General features: G+C 35.0%; 1 protein-coding gene across 1 annotated transcript; it reads right to left on the minus strand.

The window, feature by feature from the left end:
• Positions 1 to 20,003: 20,003 nt before the first annotated feature.
• On the minus strand, positions 20,004 to 20,819 carry LOC141619220 (uncharacterized). The gene is made up of 2 exons (XM_074436250.1): positions 20,582 to 20,819; positions 20,004 to 20,497 (listed from the first exon to the last, which is right to left on the minus strand). The coding sequence occupies exons 1-2, from the start codon at positions 20,817 to 20,819 to the stop codon at positions 20,004 to 20,006; spliced, it is 732 nt and encodes a 243-aa protein (XP_074292351.1).
• Between the last annotated feature and the right edge of the window lie 240 nt (positions 20,820 to 21,059).

Here is a 21,059-nt window from a genome sequence, read left to right on the forward strand (position 1 = left end):
ATAAAATCAAATCCAAACTTCCTTACAACAACAATTAATCACTCCTTTTCCAACAATAATCAATCCAAGCACCAAAATCTTCAACCTTTGAGTCGATTTTTGAAATACAAAGGCAAATCCTTTCATCTTAAAATCGATTTGGGTATAATTGAAAATTGAAGATTTTCAATCTTTTCTTGGTCTAATCATCAATGGCAAGAACAAAAGGTTCAACAAATGCACTCATGGCAAAGTCACTCTCAAAAAGGCAACAATGCCTTCAAGCATAGAAAGCTTCAATGGTTATGGTGGTTGCTAATGCAAACTTGGAAGCAACAACAACAACAACTCCGGAAATTGCTCAATTATCAAACTATCCGGAGGTAATTTTCATTTCTAACTCCCATAGGGATACATTTGCCAAGTATGCTAAGAAAGCCATTCTACCCACCAAATTCATATGTGAAGATGCCTTGAACAAATTGGGTGTCCTTGAAGAAAACAAAAGCCTTCTTTGAAGCCATGGGGTTGGGAAAATTGTTTACTACAAGAGAATTGACATACCCCTCCCTTACCTTGGAATTCTTGAGTTCATTGAAAGTGTCTAAGGTAGAAACTAGAACATGCATCGAGTTTCACCTTGCCAATGTGAATAGGCGCATCACCTTTGATGTTTTTAGTAAAGCATTAGGTCTTAGTGATACACCATACTATCATAATATGCCCGAAAAATATGACCCCGCTCCTCTTTGGGAGGCGATTTCCGGGAAGAAATTTGTGAGCTTTCATGCTTGTCGTGCTCTATTAGTCCACCATCCGGGCATTAGAGTATGGCACAAGGTCATCGGGAACACTATAATTGTAAGAAAAGACACTAATAACTTTACAAAGCTCGATTTTGTTCTACTTGAGTCGGCCTTAAATGTTGGAAGGGAATTCACTAAGCCTTACAATGCTCTAAGGCTTTTGGTGGAAACATGGCTCAATGTTGATTGTGGTAAGGAAGGCACCGCTTTTATCGTAAATGGAGGTCTAGTTACTCTCTTGGCCAAGTACTTTGATCCAAATTTCAACAAGGATAACACCTATGTGGCGATCAAAGGGGGTCATCTCATTGACATGGATGCCATGATTAACAAGTACAAGTGGGTCAAGCACAACTCTCTTGACACCAACTATGGGTGGCTCACCAATGATGCTACATCTTTCACTTTGCCTTCCAAGATATGCCGCTTGAGTGCTCATCGAACAAACTACCTACTTCCACTCTCAAAAGGTCCCGAGTACATCATCCGTCAATAAAGAGGCGAAATTGAAGAACCCTCCTCCTCCATTGTCACACCACCCTATCCATTCATATATCAAGAGGTCAAACCTGAAGGTGTTGAATTGGGCAATGACTACATGACTCTACTTATACAAAAGATGCATAAACAAGCTTACAATGATCGAGTAGATGCATACTTGGCCCAATATCCACCCCTCCTTCATTTAGCTAGGCAAGGGCTACTTGATCCTTCATGTCCTTTGCCTAGTTGGGCGGATAGGGAAGTCTTCTTTCCAAGCACATCTAGGGGTGAAAGACCGGGTGAAGATGCGAATGTCGATGATGAGGTTGATGATAATGAGGGTGTTGATGAAGAGGTAGATGATGAAGAAGAAGAGGCTAATGAAGATGATGAAGGAAGTGAGCAAGGAAGTGAAGAGGGAAGTGGTGATGAGTCCGCTTCTATGGAGGAAAATGATGACAATGATTATATGGTGGAGGACTAGCAAGCTTTGAAGGCTCCTACCCTCTTTAGGTTTGTCTACTTCTTTTTTTGTTTTATTTATTTTTATCTTGATCATAGTTGGAGAGTCCTAGCAACATGAGGACTAACACCTCGGCCCCATTGAGGTGTTCTTTTATTGTTCCCGTTTGAAAATCCAAAATGACAATTTAGTTTCATGCATTGCATCTTGTGTACATGAACTACCCCAAAATTTAAGACATTAGAAATAATGTCTATCTCGGTTTGGGGAAGTACATGCATACGCAATGGGAGGTAATCTAAATTACGCTCTCCGTCATAAACAAAAACTCATGCATCATGTAGTGTAGATTAGTATAGCTTGCATTTAGTATAGAATTCATGCATCATACTTGCATAATTTCCTATCATTTTGGCCAATGAGGACAATGCCCATATTAGTGTGGGGATGGGAAATTCTAACTTAACTTTTATAGTGTAAACAAAAAATCAAAAAGTTTCGAAAAATCAAAAAATCAAAAAATTTGAAAATCCAAAAACAAGTTCATTTCCTTTGTAGTGTAGACTTGTATATATTATTGTATATATTGTGTTTGTTCTATCCTTGTTCACATTGATCGACTACGCCACATCCGAGACATGAGGATATTGAAGACCGCACTACTACAAATCCAGGCAACTACAACGCCTCTTTAACAACGATTATTCACGAAAATCACAATAGACTTTGTAGAATGTATGGCGCGAATTTTACTAAAATGATTTACAACGGGTATGGTTATAAAAACCGTTGTTATAAGTTTTAACAACGGGTTACACATGCATAACCGTTGTTAATAATTTGGCGCAAAATTGACGCAAAGTTAGTGAAAAGTAATCACAACGGTTGCTTTTGGAACCTGTTGTTAAAACTTATTTGACAACGGTTGTTGATTTACAACGTTGTTAAAACTTATTTGACAACGGTTGTTCTTTAATAACCGTTGTCAATACCTTCCATACTATAAACCACACAAACACAAGTCTGCTACAGCCACAAAACACAACAAACACAAACACAAACCCAGCAGACAAACACAAACACCAACACAAACACAAACACACTTTCTCATCGTCTCTTTCTCTCTTTCTCATCGTCTCTTTCTATCTTTCTCATCGTCTCTTTATCTTCTCGCCGTCACTGTTGATTTCATCGTCTAATTATCAGGTAAATCTCGCTGTCACTGTTGGTTTCATCGTCTTTCATCGTCATTATTTTCTTTTTCTAATTATTTCATTTGCATGTGTATGTGTTAGTTTTTATCGACCATTATGTTATTTCTTTAAGTATTATTCGCTTAATTAGCTAGTAAAACAAATTAAATAAACTAAAACAAAGAAGAAGCAAGATGATAGAGAGGAATGCATGATAAACATATTTAATATATATATATATATATATATATATATATATATGTACATATATATATATATATATATATATATATATATATATATATATATATATATATATATATATATATATATATACATATATATATATACATATATATATATATACATATATATATATATATATATATATATACATATATATAATAAATACATAAATAAAAAAAATTACATTAATAAAAATGCAATTCTTATATTTTCATAGAGGGTCTTATTCTCCTCTATGATATCCGTCCTCTCCTCCTTGGCTATTTGGAGGTTCCGTTCAGATTGCTATATCGTCATATAGCCGCAATCTTTTCTTTGCTCCGTCAAGCCATCTTCTTTGGCGTCCTTCAGAATGGATCGAGCATCCGCAAGGTAGCTCCTAAAACTTTCCTCAATGTGGAGCAACCGGCGGATGAAACTGTTGTTGTTCTCGATCATAGTAAGATTCTTAAGGATTATATCATTCATTTTGTTGGAGTTTGGAGTTTGTTTTGAAAGATTAAGTAGGGTTAATTTATTTGGAGTTTGTTTTAGCAGTTAGGGTTTGGAGATGTATATAGTGAGATAATGGAATGTTAGTTGAGATAATGCATGTATTTATACTAAGCAATGTGTGGTTTGAGTTGTTTTTTATTTAATATATATGTTAGGAAGTTGTGCCATAATCATCATCATATCTCTCAATGTTGCTTCAAATCTTATTACTAACCCTTCTCATTCCATATTGTTCGTTCATATGCACAGTGATGGCAGTAATAATGCATCCATCGGAATTATAACGGGCCGTAATTATGCATGCATCTAGTAATATATAATTTAATTTTTTTTTATTTTTTAAGAACAAACAACAACGGTTATTTATTAAAAAACCGTTGTCTTTAGTTATAACAACGGTTTTGTATATTACAACCGTTGTTATAACTTTCCGCCCAAAATTGGGTCACGCTTTCCACAACGGGTTTGTATACTTAAAACCGTTGTTAATAGTTTTCACAACGAGTTCCTTAAGAAAACCAACCGTTGTTAAAACCTTTTACAACGGATGCTTTAACAACGTCCGCTTTTTTATATAACAACGGTTTTTAACCATTGTTATAGCCTGTATCTGTAGTAGTGCCGCATTGTATGATCTTTCCAATATCCGTTTTCCTCTTTATGTTAATGACTATGTGGCTTTATTTTGATTGATGCGGTATAACAATGTTAATTTAGGACTTGCATTTACATTATATGGCATATTAGTTGGTAGGATCATTTGCATTAGGATGTTTATATGTTAGTTGCATCATGGCATGTAGTTGCATGTTAGAAAATTTTGCGAAACCGTCTACTAGGGAAGCTTGACAAGTGTATATAGGCCCTAGTAGATGCTTTTTCTTCTTAAGACTTTGCTTGTTAGAATACTTGTAAAACACCCTAGAATGTGTCATGCTAGTATGCTTTGACCCATAGATTAAGGCCTAGTCAAGAGTACCTTGTGGTGTGATAACTATTTGGCTACCGTTTATTCCAAGGTGACCCTTGAAACCATGCATCCATCATCCATCTTCTACCACATTTTTGTCATCAAAGGGAATGGGCACAAAAAGAACTTGATTTGAGTTCAATGAAATGAAAAGTGAAAGAAAGTTTGCAAAATGCATCAAATGAAAAGAGGAGCAAAAATAGACTCCTAATGCTTCAAATATAAGGCACCCTCACTACATATGGGGTGACCTTGAAAATGTTTCAAAGAAATGCAAAAAGTTGTCAAGTGTTGAAAAGCCAAAAATCAAAAGAAATGGCAAAAAAAAGTGTTCTCAAATGTCAAATGCCACAAGAAATTGGGGGGAAAAACAAAAACAAAAGCAAACTCCGAAAATTAAACTAAAATACCTATTGATCCCTTTATCCATCGTATCCATTTTTGTGCATGGTAGAGAGGGGACGACCCTTCTTCTTGTCTAGGCAAGAGGGGGAATTCCGCGATCCTCCAGTGTTTCTAACACCATAGAGAGTCTATTCTTGACAAAAGCATTTAACGATTGAGGACAAAGGTACCCTAGCTTGACACAATTTTGAGGTGATTTATGGGTATCCTTCTAGGCTTAGTAGTTTGAAGAAATTGCATCTATGAAGGAGTGTGTACCCTTGAATTGCTTCCCTTGTAGATAATTTCCGCCACTTAGATGAGGAAAGTGGCTATTCTTTTGTAGATGCATCCATTACTTGATTTTATGTGCTTTAATGTTTGGATGTGTCGCCATTTTGGCAAGACCCACCTTGCCTTGCAAGAAGGCATCCTACCTCATAGTTGTCTTGTTGTGAGTTGAAGGGGCGGAGTGAGACCCGCTAATTGTCTCATATCGGCTATGCTATTAGGTTAGTTTAAATAACGGTCCTAGTCTTTGTCACCTCTTTACTCGGGACGAGCAAAGGTTCGGTTTGGGGATATTTGATGTGACCATAATTAGAGCATATTTTGTCCCCGAATTAGCCTTATTCCCATGCTTTTTAGTGCATATTTGGGTCTTTTATTCTCTTTAGTCCTTTGTTTTGCATATTCTTTGAGGTTTTGTTTCCTTGGTAGGAAAGGAGTGCAAACCTTGCATTTTCATGGCAAAATGAAGCTAAATTGATTGAATTCAATGACCAAGCATCAAAGAGAAGACAAGATTAGAAGGCCTTTGTACATACTATAGTAGATGGGCAATGATGAGAAAAGATCCTTGCATCCCCGAAGAAATCCTCAAGGATTTTATGAAGGGAAAGGAAGAAAAGAAAAAAGGAAGAAGCAGTAAGACAATCCGAGCGGATTGCCCACAATCCGCCCGTCCAGCAAGGGCAATTCGAGCGTCTTCCCCCGCTGGACGCCCGTCCAGAACCACCGCAATCCGCCCGTCTTCCCTTGAATCCGCTCGTCCAACAAGCAGGCAATCCGTCCGTCCCGTGCCCCGGACGCTTGGATTGTGTGTCAGCTATTTCATCTTCTACTTGTTTTATGAAGGATGCGCTTATTTTTCTAAGACCGGCGAAAAGGAGACCGGAGTCTCCCTTGAGACCGGCGATTCCTCAAGGACTTAATCGTCATTTAAGCCTTTAGTAAACCCTAATTTATGTAACTAATCCCCACTATAAATACCCCATTTAGGCTAATTAGATTATCACGTTCTTCTTAGCAATCTCTAGTGTAGTTTCTATCAATCAAATCTCTCTTTAATCTTGTAATCAACATTTAATCAAGTTTTAATACAAATTTCATTTCCTTAATCTCTCTTTGGTTCATCTTTCTTTTTGGGTAATTGAAGATTATTTGGGTTATTATTGGGAGATTGATAACCTTCCAATCAATGATCAAGTACTTCTATTATTCTTTGCTTTGTTATTGGAATCATTAGTAGGTATAATTCTCTTAATCCCTTTTTAATTGTTGTTAATTATCTTCATTTATTCATCATGTTTTACTATGTTGGTTTGATTGACAACCTTGCTAGCATGTTCAACATGATAATGAGTGAGTAGTTTCCTTAGCTAGGGTTAATGGGTAATTAGGGAAAACCAAAATGGGGGATGATTCATGCTTAAATTAATATGTTTTCATAGTTTATTTGCTTGCTTGTTGTGATCTCAACTTATGCACATGTTATGTTTGATGAAATGCGAGCCTATGAATCCTTGCATTTTTTACCCATCACCTACCTTTTCAATGAGACTTGTAAGACATAAACCAACTCGAGTCTCATTAGACCATGCATATAGTTGATTAGGGAAGATTAAGTCGACTTGTAGGTGTTGTACAATCTAATCGATTCGGCTCTGAGACCCAAACTTTCCTATGATTGTAAGATATAAACCAACTCGATCCATCACAACAATAATTTCTTGCTTATAATTTGAGAATATATTTGTATGATCAATTCCCCTGAATCCCCTATGACCCCATTGTTGGAATATATGTCCTCCGACAATAATGCGATCACAATTGTCGATCATATTGATCACATATTTAAATCTCATTACAAGAATACGGAAGGGATGATACATAATATATATAGTCAACTGGTCCACACATATAGGTAATGATTGTCTGGTTAGAGTTTGACATTACTGTCGTGCGACGGTGGTGATCAGTTGATCCCTTGAGGTCACACCTAAAGGACGATTCCCTTAATTGATAAGGTTAATTAGTTGTATGCCGATACAGATTAATTAATTCCTTAAAATTGAACAAATTATTATCATAAGAGAGAAAATGACATCTTATTATAATGTGATTAAATGAGATTTTATTTAGTAATTTAAGAAGCTATATTACTAAAATTAATCGGTGTTTGTGAAACACGCGAGATGAGAATGATAAGTCAGTTATAATTACAAGATGTTGTGAATTATACTAACTAGTACATTTTATGAGAAAGTAATTTTAAATTACTAGTCAATTTGTGAAATATGATTTATTTAATTTGTAAATGATATTTAATTTGTTAAATATGCATTTTAAATTAAAACATGACATAAGACATGTCACATGTCACATGACATACAATTGTACAATTGACAAAAATAAAATGGACTCCATATTACACTATAGAAACCGAAAATTGGTGGGCTATATGTGAAGTTTTGTCTTTTTCCATTTGTCTTATTCATTTGTCCATAACACTTGATAGTGACATGACCATGGAAAAAGACTTACACATTTGTCTTGTGAAGACAAAAAGAAAAATAAAAATGGTCAAAAGACCATATGAAGCCACCGGTTTTTGAGGAGAGGATTGAGAGAGTTTTTCTCAACTTTTATCATTCTTCTTATGTTTAATAAAAACAATATCTTCTCTCTCTTGTTCTTCATAAAATTCATTTTTATGAATCTAATTTGTACAAATCAATTACTAACAATACTAGTAGTAGTATATGAGTATTAGTAATCAATTTTAAGGTAAACCACATTACAAATATCTAGTACATGTTAGTTTGTGGTATTAAGGGATAGTCTTGGGTGCTACTAATTGGAGGGCTTCTATTTTGAAGTCATGAATGTTCCTCCATTATGGGAAAGCTCAAGAACTAACAAGAAGGAGATCTTGTTGGTGCCCATTTGACCGAAAATTAGATGGTGAGAAATTGATTTTCTTATCTCTTCTTATTTAGTTTGCATGCATAAGATTTGTAATTAATTTTATGACTAAATTAATTTGAAACATATATGAATATGTTAAATAATGAGATATAGATTTCTAACAAGCGGTATCAGAGCACAAGGTTGTTTGCATGCAAATCGGTTATAGTTTTTCCGAGTTATACGATTAACATATAAAACTTATAAATTTGTGTTTATTTTGATATATCACGAAATTTATTATGCATGTTAAAGTTTCTGATCCTAAAATGTTTTAGGATATTTTGGTTTAATTTATGGATTTTATTGTTCATTTTTATATAGTATTGGCAATAAAATGTGATTTTTATGATAAAAATGTCATTTTTGGACGAAAATTAGCTAAACTTTGAATTTTCCAGTAGTTTATGGATATGTTTTCACATATATTATTTTTAGATGATCTGGAAATTGTGAGAATTTTTGGAGTTTTTATGGTCGAAATATGGATTTTTCATTATAAAAATCAGATTTAGATGAAAAATAGGTTAATATGAGAAATATTTCGAATCTAGTCATAGAAATTTAGTATGTTGTCACATGCAATTTTACAAGATGTGTGTAAAATAATAGGCTATAATGAAGTCTTCATGCATGATTTATGGATTTTTGATGAAAAATAGCATAAATAGTGACTTAATTAGTGAATAATTGCTAAAACATACTTCATGACTAAGAAAAAACGTCACATGTTCCATTTTATTATCTTTTTCAGATCTAAAATTGAAAAGTTGATGAATATAATTTTTCTCATGTTTTTATGATTATTATTGATAAATGCGATTATCCGCAACTTAGTTTTTCCGATAATTTTTCGAAATTTTAACCTAAGTTTTTAAACATTATGAGTGTCATGGTATTTTTCCAGAATGTTCATATGTTTAAATTTAAAATTTTGAATTTATTTGATTTTTGTGATTTATTTGAAGTTTATAGCATTTTATTGTAATTTTGGGTCCATTAATGAACAATTTTAAGAAATATGAGTTAATTATAGTCAAATGGTTAGTGGAGACTAATTTTGAGTCCTAAGTTGGTTAGGGTAATTAACTTGTGCATAAATATGACTTTATGAAATTTATTGTGATTTTAAAAGGGTTGAATCACGCAAATCCGTAAAAACCGTTTAATATACGATATTGGTTCTTTAAAGGCGATTTAGCATAAAATTGGGCATGTTCATACATATTATAATGCTGCATTTTATTTATGATTGTCATAATTTTTATTTTATGTAATTTTGAATTATGTAATTTTACTTAGTATGGCCTTAGTTTTTAATTGGTATTACCCGAAATGTATGGGAATATCGATTCGGTTGTAATTTATTGTGATCTCGTATCACCGTTTTTTAATTTAATAGATTTACTTTATTTTAATTACAAATGTATAATAGGAAATTATGTAATTTGTTATGTAATTTATTTATTTCGGAGTTCCTTGAAGACGATGTCACTCAAGGAAGACGATACATAAAGACGGTGTTACCTCGAGATGCGTGCCTCAACCGAAGTTCAAGGGACCAAAGGAGTTGGTTTCCGAATTTGTAATAGTTTATTAGATTTACTATTATAGGAAGGTCATACTAGGAATTTATTTATGCTTTACATTTTATTTATATGTTACATGCATCGTTAAATCGCCAAAACTAAAACATGCATCATCTTTTAATCGAGTTTATCGACCGTGTCAATTACAATTATCGTAGTTCACCGCTTTAGTTCACTTAAAACGTGATAGATAATAAATTGACATGACCTCTCGCTAAAATAAACAATTGAGACTTAGCCTTACCAAAAAGTAGAAACCCATGAAGTACCAGTTTCGCAAGGGAGTTGTGCCGGCTTTACCGTAAGACAAACCTTGTTACATTGGTGAAGTGAGTGATAAATGTCTACCCACCGAATTTATAAAAACGAGGGTTGTTTTCGGCTTTACCGAAGCCCAAGTTGATGTAAGTTTGGATCATGGACACATTTATTCGAAATTTGGGTTGAACTCAACGAAAGTATTCTCGACGGTTGCCGGATGTGTTTCGGGCTAAAGATAAATTTTAATGTAAATTTTATCGACCAAGAGTTCTAAAAGTAGAATAGATTAAAGTGTTAATCCACCGAGTTATATTGATAAAGGTTTGTTTTCGTCTTTACCGATGCCTAAGTTAATATGAATTTGGATCTTGGAATCATTTATCATAGTTGGGTAGAGGTCACTATGTAAATGCTATACTTGTTTACAAGTATTATTATAACGATGAATGTGTTGTTTTCATTATTCCGTTATCATATTGTTCTATTTCTTTACCACAATTCATATACGATATCATTTCGATTTTTGATTCAAATCTCCTTTAAAACATCGTAACTAAAGACAAATATGAATTTGCTTCTAAAACCTCAAATGAACCGTTGCTAAGGATCTCTTGTAAAGAGTATAGATAAAAGTTATTCATTATTAAACAGGTTTTTGATTCTTGACTAACACATCTACTTACAATGAATTGTTTCTAATTTTGATAATTAGATTTGTCGGAAATCGTAATAGACCAAAATACCTCAACCACTTCAATGAGAGTCTTAAGACTAAACAAACGAATGAAGAGTAGTCTTCATGAATATAATTTTGCTTCTCAAAGCAAAGACTCATTGAATTGAGTGGGAGCATTCTCTTAAACCGTTAAGAAAAGGATAAGGTTTTAAAGAAGTAAAATTAGAATAGAATTGATTCAAGGTAATGTTAAAAATAAAGTTATTAAGAATAATGATACTAAACCTATCAATCCCGACCGATAAAGTTTCCATTGTCTTAAATGTTGGACACTAGAAAGGAAACTATCCCAAATTATTGAAGAATCAACAAGTTAGTTGTGGGACATCTAATGGGACCTTCTTCTTTATATGTTTATTTGATTGACATAAATTTTGCTAGTACTACTTCTTCAATATTAGAAACCGGTGGTGGTTTTCATCACTGTACTTGATACATAGGATGATTAGAATATGACGACTAGCAACCATGATGTTGAGAGATAGAGTCATTGTGTACTCAATCTAGTTTTTGGGTTTAGAGTTGAACTTAATTGTGACTATTAAGTGAATAAACTCTAAATAAGAATATAAACTTGTTAAGATACAAAAGTGGTTTCACTTTTGGGACCACTATACACCATGATTTGATGTATGGCTAGCCCATTATCAAGGTGATTATATTCTAAACCAAACTAGAATGATGTATCATAAAGAAGATGCAAGACTCAAATTGGTAACCTAAGATTAAACCTTAAATTCTAGAATGATGAACGCAAAGAGTTATCGAGTACTCTTGAAACCATTAGATTGTTAATGGTATATGCGTATCTTGTATTCAAAGCAAGATGTCTCGTGCCTTTTAGTTGAAAAGGAGATTAAGGTTGTAAATCATTGATCCAAAATAGGTTGATCATTTTATTTTTACCAACGATTTAAGTTGACACTAATGTGTCCACTTAATAAGGTAAATAGAGAAATCTTTGAAGAAGTTCAAAGAGTTCAAGGAATCACGATTTAATCGTGATGGGATTATCAAAGTGAAGACTTTGATATAAGCCAAAGGAAAAGTGATATAGTATCACAAGTTATTCTCTCTAAGCACGCATTATGGAATAATGTGTGGTTGGATAAGAATTCAAACGCTATTCGATATGATTTGGACATCAATAAAGTTACTTTGAGTTACTTGATCCTTTTGGGGACTTTATCATTTTGTCTAAATTATTTTTCCACTAAATCTAAAACGAATCATATGAGATATGAAATGGTAGAGTACCATATTTGTAAGTTTTCACAAGAAACAAATGCTCATTTTTCCCTTTCAATTATCACGAGTACGACGGGTTTACGGCTCGTGAAGTTGTCTTTCTAAAATACAAGTTTATTTCTAGAAGACAACGTGAGAGAAATTATCCAAGAGCCACAAAGAATGCCTCTGAGAATGTTATGTCGCAAGAAACTGGTCTTTCTTGACTACATGAGACGTTTTGTGTAAGATGTTGTTTCATTATAACCTAGGAGGTTAAATTCGTCACTTGTTGAAGATAATGAATTCATGCTACTTTTAAGAAATTAAAGAGCTTATAACTTACAAAAGAAATCGTTTTATTCAAGTTGATTACTTCTAGAAAGTAATGAACATATGACTTACATGAGAGTGTTTAAAGTCACAACTCAATACAAGGCTTAGTGCAATGAAAATCCGAAATAAAAAGGCTTGATTAGTGACAAAGGGTTTTGCACTAATAAAGAGAGATTTCAAAGCAAGATTGGTGGCAAAGAGTTTTGCACTGGTTGAAATGCTGAAGTCTATTTGGATCTTCTTAGGGATTGTGTTTCATTATTATGAAATACATAGCGAGTGAATCTAAAACCCACTTCTTCAATTAGAAGAAATGTATTCAATACATGTCTTGAGTTTTGTAGATTCTTGCAATCCTAAGATAATGTGAAACTTAAGAGAGAATCTTAAGTAGGACATCAATGAGTTGGAATCAATGTTTTGATCATGTTATAAAACTTTTTCTCGATAAGTCGAGAAGTTGTGTTTATACATGGAGTTTAGTGGGAGTTACGGAAATTTTAATTAGTCTTATATGTGGATGACATATTGATCATTGAGAATGATTTAAGACTTTTGAAGTATAATAATACATCTTTAATATCCGGATTTATGAAGATAAATCTACATGATATTAGCGTCAAATAAGAAGTCTCATGTTGATAAGATTTATGACTAGTTCAATAAAATTGAACATATTTGATTGATTCTATTTGCTTCCGCTGCCGAATCAATTAAATACGAAATGATGTATAACACTTCATATACTTTGAGTATGATGAATTGTTTCAAAAGCGAATTCAAGAAATAATTACCAAGTACCCATATTGATTACCCTTAAGTGCTTGCAGAAGCATTAAGGATATAATGCAAAGTGTTTTTGATGCAATTTTGTGTAAGGGTGTTACACAAGTGACAATTGACAATTGAGATTGCGCATGGTTTCAGACAAAACCATAATCAAAACACATTAGGATGGTTAAGATACCATTGTGGCTATGTTATTTAAGAAATAGATTTTCTAGAATCGTTCTAGGCAATAAAGAACAATGAGAGATATTTATAACGGAAATTGAGTACACTTGCAATCATGAGATGTGCAAGAGGATGAGTCCCGCACACTGTGAAAACAGTGGGAGCTATTCTTAGGCTAGAGGGCCTATGTCTTGATTGGATCTCGACACGTACTCAGAAAGTTTTGTGATGCAAATGTATACATTACAAAGGAAAACGAGTATGTAGTAAGGTTGAGTAAGTTACAAGAAGTTGATAAAACCTACTAACCAAAGCCTTCTCATAGGCTAAACATGATGGGTCATGTCATTTCAATTGAATTGAAATGAACAACTACATACGAGATCAAATTAGATTATAGAACATGAAATAGTAATCAGGCATTGACTATTCATATGTGATAATCGCATTTGTCGTTCGAGTTTTTACTTTAAAAACTCCTTTTATACTTTGTTACATCCAAACGGGTTGTAGAGACAACATTGAACCCCGTTAAAGTGAACATGGATTAACATTGTATTCGCTCATAGTCACTTGTATGAGGTGACGTCTCGAAGTGACTAGAGTGTGATGCGATTGATGGCAAGTTCAAGTGCCATAGAGTCATGTGAGATGACTAGTCGATCACATAGGCGATCAAGTTAGGAACACTTTGTCTGGGCGTGACCGCTTATAGAGTTCTGGCAAATTTATATAGCCTGGTCGTGGCGAGAGCTACTATAGTATTCGAATGAGTCGATTCTTTTGACTAAAGACTGTTCGCCTAAGGTGGCACAGTTTCAGATTAACTTTGATTTGTGTTACTACGACCTTCGTAAATGGGGTCAAATGGGCATATTTTGGGTTATGATGGTTGTGGCTAGTCGAAGGGAATAAGTGCGATAGGAATTGTTCACCCCCTTGTCAGGGTTAAAACAATATCTCAGGGCCACTCGAGGAGTAATGAACTGGAAATGCGTGGCCACACTCGGAAGGTATCTATGATAGATAAATCCGGTCAATCAGTTATTCTCCAGATCGAGGAAACCACTCTCGATATGATCACTTGCAAGTACGACCCGAAAGACACCTTGCATTGAGTGGGAGATAGTAATAGGACAAGAGAATTGGTGGAGCACACTTGTCGAGGACAAGTGGGAGATTGTTGGAATATATGTCCTCCGACAATAATGCGATCACAATTGTCGATCATATTGATCACATATTTAAATCTCATTACAAGAATACGAAAGGGATGATACATAATATATATAGTAAACTGGTCCACACATATCGGTAATGATTGGCTGGCTAGAGTTTGACATTACTGTCATGCGACGGTGGTGATCAGTTGATCCCTTGAGGTCACACCTAAAGGACGATTCCCTTAATTGAAAAGGTTAATTAGTTGTATGGCGATACAGATTAATTAATTCCTTAAAATTGAACAAATTATTATCATAAGAGAGAAAATGACATCTTATTATAATGTGATTAAATGAGATTTTATTTAGTAATTTAAGAAGTTATATTACTAAAATTAATCGGTGATTGCGAAACACGCGAGATGAGAATGATAAGTCAGTTACAATTACAAGATGTTGTGAATTATACTAACTAGTAATTAAATGACCATTTTATGAGAAAGTAATTTTAAATTACTAGTCAATTTGTTAAATATGATTTATTTAATTTGTAAATGATATTTAATTTGTTAAATATGCATTTTAAATTAAAAACATGACATAAGACATGTCACATGTCACATGACATACAATTGTACAATTGACAAAAATAAAATGGACTCCATATTACGCTATAGAAACCGAAAATTGGTGGGCTATATGTGAAGTTTTGTCTTTTTCCATTTGTCTTATTCATTTGTCCATAACACTTGATAGTGACATGACCATGGAAAAAGACTTACACATTTGTCTTGTGAAGACAAAAAGAAAAATAAAAATGGTCAAAAGACCATATGAAGCCACCGGTTTTTGACGAGAGGATTGAGAGAGTTTTTCTCAATTTTTATCATTCTTCTTACGTTTAATAAAAACAATATCTTCTCTCTCTTGTTCTTCATAAAATTCATTTTTATGAATCTAATTTGTACAAATCAATTACTAACAATACTAGTAGTAGTATATGAGTATTAGTAATCAATTTTAAGGTAAACCACATTACAAATATCTAGTACATGTTAGTTTGTGGTATTAAGGGATAGTCTTGGGTGCTACTAATTGGAGGGCTTCTATTTTGAAGTCATGAATGTTCTTCCATTATTGGAAAGCTCAAGAACTAACAAGAAGGAGATCTTGTTGGTACCCATTTAACCGAAAATTAGATGGTGAGAAATTGATTTTCTTATCTCTTCTTATTTAGTTTGCATGCATAAGATTTGTAATTAATTTTATGACTAAATTAATTTGAAACATATATGAATATGTTAAATAATGAGATATAGATTTCTAACACCCATGACACCCTAGTGCCTTTTATCAAATGTTTACACCCCTTTTTTATCATCTTGCTTGTTTACTTTTATTGCTATTTAGTTTAGTGATCTTCTACTTCAAACCCCAAATTGTGACACCCTTAGACACCACTAGTTGCAATTGAAAATCTCATCTCAATTCCCGTCCCTTGGGATCCGACCTTTACTTGCCTCTTTACTAATTGTAGAGTTGTTTGTGGAGTTTTCGATTGCAAGTAGTGGTGTCTAAGGGGTATCTAAAGGTAGGATCCCAAGGGACGGGTATTGATGTAGGATTTTCGATTGCAAGTAGTGGTGTCTAAGGGTGTCACAATTTGGGTTGAGATAAGAAGATCACTAAACTAAATAACAATGTAAATAAATAAGAAAGATGATTAAAATGGGAATTGATCATACAAACATATTCTCAAATTATAAGCAAGCAATTATTGTTGTGATAGGATCGAGTTGGTTTATATCTTACAATCTTAGGAAGGTTTGGGTCCCGGAGCCGAATCGATTAGATGTTACAACACCTACAAGTCGACTTAATCCTCCATACTCAACTATATGCATGGTCTAATGAGACTCGAGTTGGTTTTTGTCTTACAAGTCTCATTGAAAAGGTAAGTGATGGGTAAAAAATGCAAGGATTCATAGGTTCGCATTTCATCAAACATAGCATGTGCATAAGTTGAGATCACAACAAGCAAGCAAATAAATTATGTGAACATATTTGATTAAGCATGAATCATCCCCCATGTTGGTTTCCCCTAATTACCCATTAACCCTAACTAAGGAAACAACTCACTCATTATCAAGTTTAACATGCAAACAAGGTTGTCAAACATATTAACAAAGCAAAACATGATGAATGAATGGAAAATGATTAACAATAATTAAAACAAGGGTTAAGAGAATTATACCTAATGATGATTCCAAAATAATAAGCAAAGAATAATAGAAGTACTTGATGATTGATGTAAAGTTGTCAATCTCCCAATAATACCCAAATAATCTTCAATTACCCAAAATAAATGATGAACAATAGAGAGATTAAGGAAATGAGTTTTGTATTGATGCTTGATTAAAAGTTGATTACAATATTAAAATGAAATTAGGAAGAACATAAATAACATTAAGGATTGATGATAATCTAATTAGTACAATGGGGTATTTATAGTGAGGATTAGGTACATAAATTAGGGTTACTAAGGGCTTAAATGACGATTAAGACCCTTAAGAAAGGTTGAGGAAATGCTCCTCTCGAAGGAAGATGCTAGTCTCCTTTTTGCTAGTCTTTCAGAAATATGCGCATCTCGAGTGGAACAAGGAAGAGTCGTGCTGTACTGGGCTGGAATCCGAGCGGCCAAGGGGTCGTGATGCACGGATTCTAGAGGTCTTGGATGGGCGGATTGTGTTGTGGGGCGCTCGGATTGTAGGGGTCTGGGACGAGAGGACACGGTGGTGGGACGCTCGGATTGTGGAGGTGGGACAAGGGTCCCGAGGCTGCGACGGGCGGATTGTAGTCCAGCAAGCTTCTTCCTCTTTTCTTATTTTCTTCTTCCAACAATCCTCAAGGATCTTCTTATATATGCAAGGACCTTCTTCATCATTGCCCATCTACTACATTATTTACATAGGTCTTCTAGTCTTGTCTTCACTTTGATGCTTGGTCATTAGATTCGATCAATTTAGCTCCATTTTGCCATGAAAATTCAAGGTTTGCACTCCTCTCCTACCAAGGAAACAAAACCTTAAAGAATATGAAAAACAGAGGACTAAAGATAGTAAATGACCCAATTATGCACTAAAAAGCATAGGAACGAGGCTAATTCGGGGACTAAATATTCTCAAATATTGGTCACATCAAATATCCCCAAACCGAACCTTTGCTCATCCCCAGTAAAGAGGTGACAAAACTAGGACCCTTATTTAAACTAACCTACTAATATAGACGATATGAGACAATTAGAGGGTCTCACTCTGCCCCTTCTACTCACAACAAGACAACCATGAGGTAGGATGTCTTCTTTCAAGGCAAGGCGGGGCTTTCAAAATTGGCGACACATCGAAGCATTAAAGCACACGAAACAAGTAATGGATGCATCTACAAAAACGAATAGCCACTTTCCTCATCTAAGTGGCGGTAATTATCTATAAGGGAAGCAATTCAAGGGTACACACTCCTTTATAGATATGGTTTCTTCAAACTACTAAGCCTAGAAGGATACCAATAAATCACCTCCATGTTTTGTCAAGCTAGGGTACCTTTGTCCTCAATCTTTAAATGCTTTCGTCAAGAGTAGATTCCCTATGGTGTTAGAAACACTGGAGGATCGCGGAATTCCCCTTCTTGCCTAGACAAGAAGAAGGGTCGTCCCCTCTCTACCATGCACAAAAGTGGATACGATGGAAAAGGGATAAATATAATTTGAGTTTCATATGGGAGTTTGCTTTTTGTTGTTGTTTTTTCCTCCAATTTCTTGTGGTATTTGACATTTGAGAAAATTTTCTTTTTGCCATTTCTTTTGATGTTTGGCATTTCAATACTTGACAATTTCAACTTTTCTTTGCATTTCTTTTTGAACATTTTCAAAGTCACCCCATTTGTAGTGAGTGTGCTTATATTTGAAGCATTAGGAGTCGATTTTTCCTCCTCTTTTCTTTTGATGCAATTTGCACACTTTTGCATTTTCATTTCAATTCTTGAACTCAAATTTGAACAATTTTTGTGCCCATTCCCTTTGATGACAAAATGTGGTAGAATATGGATGATGGATGGTTGCATGGTTTCAAGGGTCACCTTGGAATAAACGGTAGCCAATGAGTTATCACACCACAAGGTACTCTTGACTAGGCCTTAATCCATGTGTCAAAAGATACTAACATGACACATCCTAGGGTGTTTTACAATTATTCTAACAAACAAAGTCTTTAGAAGAAAAAGTATCTACAAGGGCCTATATATACTTGTCAAGCTTCCCAAATAGATGCTTTCACAAAAATTTTCTTACATGCAACTATATTTTTTTTTTGGGTACGAAAGAGGGGCTAAGCCCCGAAAGATTATTAGTTTGCTATTACATGGGGAATAGCTACCCCAAAAATTTCCTCCCGGAGGAGAGGACGTAAATCATGCGATGGAGTATCTAAATACGTAATAACAGAACTAGAACGCAATCCTTTGTTAGCTAAAAGATCTGCCACTCTGTTAGCCTCCCTATAAGTGTGCTCCAGCTTGACTGTCCAGTGATCTTCATGAATCAAATACTTGCATCTTTTGACGATGAATTTTAAGCTGTTACTAACCAATTGCTCTTCATTGATAATGTTGACACAAGGAGAATTATCCATATGCACTATTAATTTCCGGACTTGCAACGTCTTGGCTCGTTCGAGACCCACGAGAAGAGCCATGAGTTCAGCTTTCATTGACGAGAAAATACCATAAGAGAAGTAGAAAGCCCTAACGAAATTGCCCGTCTCATCCCTAATGACACCTCCTCCCCCCGCATCTCCTGGGTTCCCTTTCGAGGCCCCGTTGGTATTCAACAAAAACCATCCATGAGGTGGTGGTAGCCACCGGATGAAAAATTCTTCCCTCGAGGTGTGTGATGATGGGATAAATATATCAAATCTGTCAAAGGCCATTTTACTAGTCTCGAACTGGGTATAAAGAAAAGAGCGAGGATCAGCCGGGTTGTCACTATCTCGGCCGAACACGACATTGTTCCGCCACCTCCATTCCCACCAACAAGTAATAGCAAACACAATTGGCCAATTCGTCTCACTCGTGCTCACCTCATTACTTGCACATTTCAAAATCCAATCAACAAAAGGGGAGTTATAAAAAGAGTTATTGGAGAAGGCAATACCGACTAAATTCCATATTTGCTTCGACACAGGACAAGATCTGAGAAGGTGCTTTGTCGTTTCTTCCATGGCGTCACACCGTGGGCATTTTGGATCGTCCCTCATATTTCTTTTGACCCGGTTTGCATTAACCATAATTCGTCCATGAGCAGCTAGCCATAAAAACATTTTAATTCTTTTTTGTACCGGAATCCGCCATATGGTTCGCCAAATAATAGGTTCGAGTGCCGTCGGATCGTTGCCTCGCAAGTAGCCTAGGGCCGATTTAATGGTAAATTTCCCCGAAGATGTTCCTTGCCAAATTGTCATTGGCATTTGGATCATAGCCATCATCCGTGTATAGATTCTTGAAATAGTCTAAAACAATTTTTTTAATCTGGATAGGGTCATCTTGCCATTCTCCATTAGGGCTCTTCAAGGAAATAATACGGTTTCTCCAACGACAAACCAACGTACTGACATGGAAATATGAGGTGTTCCGATCCCCATCTTTTATAAATTCTAATCTCGATTTCTGGTACCAAAGAATTTCTTCTTGAGCGAGGACTTCATCCAATTCTTTACGAAGTTTAGCTTCCAATTTGATAAGGTTTCTTTGTTTGGAAATCGATAATTCTCTCTGACATCCTCCAATACGTGCGAATAGAATGCGTTTTCGTTTAAAAATATATCCAAACACTTCCGCATTCCATTCTTGCAGCTTCTGTGATAGGATTTCGAGTCCAGAAGGGAAAACACCCTCTGATGGCCAATTATCATCTACATATTCCTTGAATGTCTCGTGTGTTAACCAACACGCCTAGAAACGAAAGGGCTTATTCACTGCGTTCAAAGGGGCAAAACCGTTAGGCGATATAAGAATAGGGCAGTGGTCTGATTGTATAGCTGGTAAATGCCGAGTCATTGCATCTTCGAATAGGGCTCCCCAATTTGCATTACGTAACGCTCTGTCTAATCTCGCACTTTTCCGTGTTTCAACTGAATTTCCACGAGCCCAAGTATGGGCTGAACCTGAGAAAGCAACCTCGATTAATTCACAGTTCTCAATCCAATTACTAAAGTTCTCACATCTACGAGCCATGTTATAGTCTCCACCACGTCGTTCATTTAATGTCGTTCATATCAAGTAATTGATGTCAAGTTGGATTTAGTGTTGATTTGCATGTAAGACGGAAATTAAACATCCATTTACTGAGTTAAGTTTATGGTTCATAACGTGATCCATTTCTCTTAGAAATGCATTTTGCAAATACAAAATAAGAAGGCAGTCTCGTCATCTGATCCGTCATGTATTCGGGTTAACCGAAGTCAGGATCGTCCT

The sequence above is a fragment of the Silene latifolia genome, chromosome X (genome assembly GCF_048544455.1).
Source record: "Silene latifolia isolate original U9 population chromosome X, ASM4854445v1, whole genome shotgun sequence".
Lineage (NCBI taxonomy): Eukaryota > Viridiplantae > Streptophyta > Magnoliopsida > Caryophyllales > Caryophyllaceae > Silene > Silene latifolia.

Excerpts from the sequence above, each read along its gene's own strand:
- LOC141619220 (XM_074436250.1), bottom strand. The coding sequence starts at position 20,819 with ATGGCTCGTAGATGTGAGAACTTTAGTAATTGGATTGAGAACTGTGAA. Across the intron at positions 20,498-20,581 it reads TATTCTTATATCGCCTAACG|ATGATAATTGGCCATCAGAG; the intron begins GTTTTGCCCCTT and ends AGGAATATGTAG.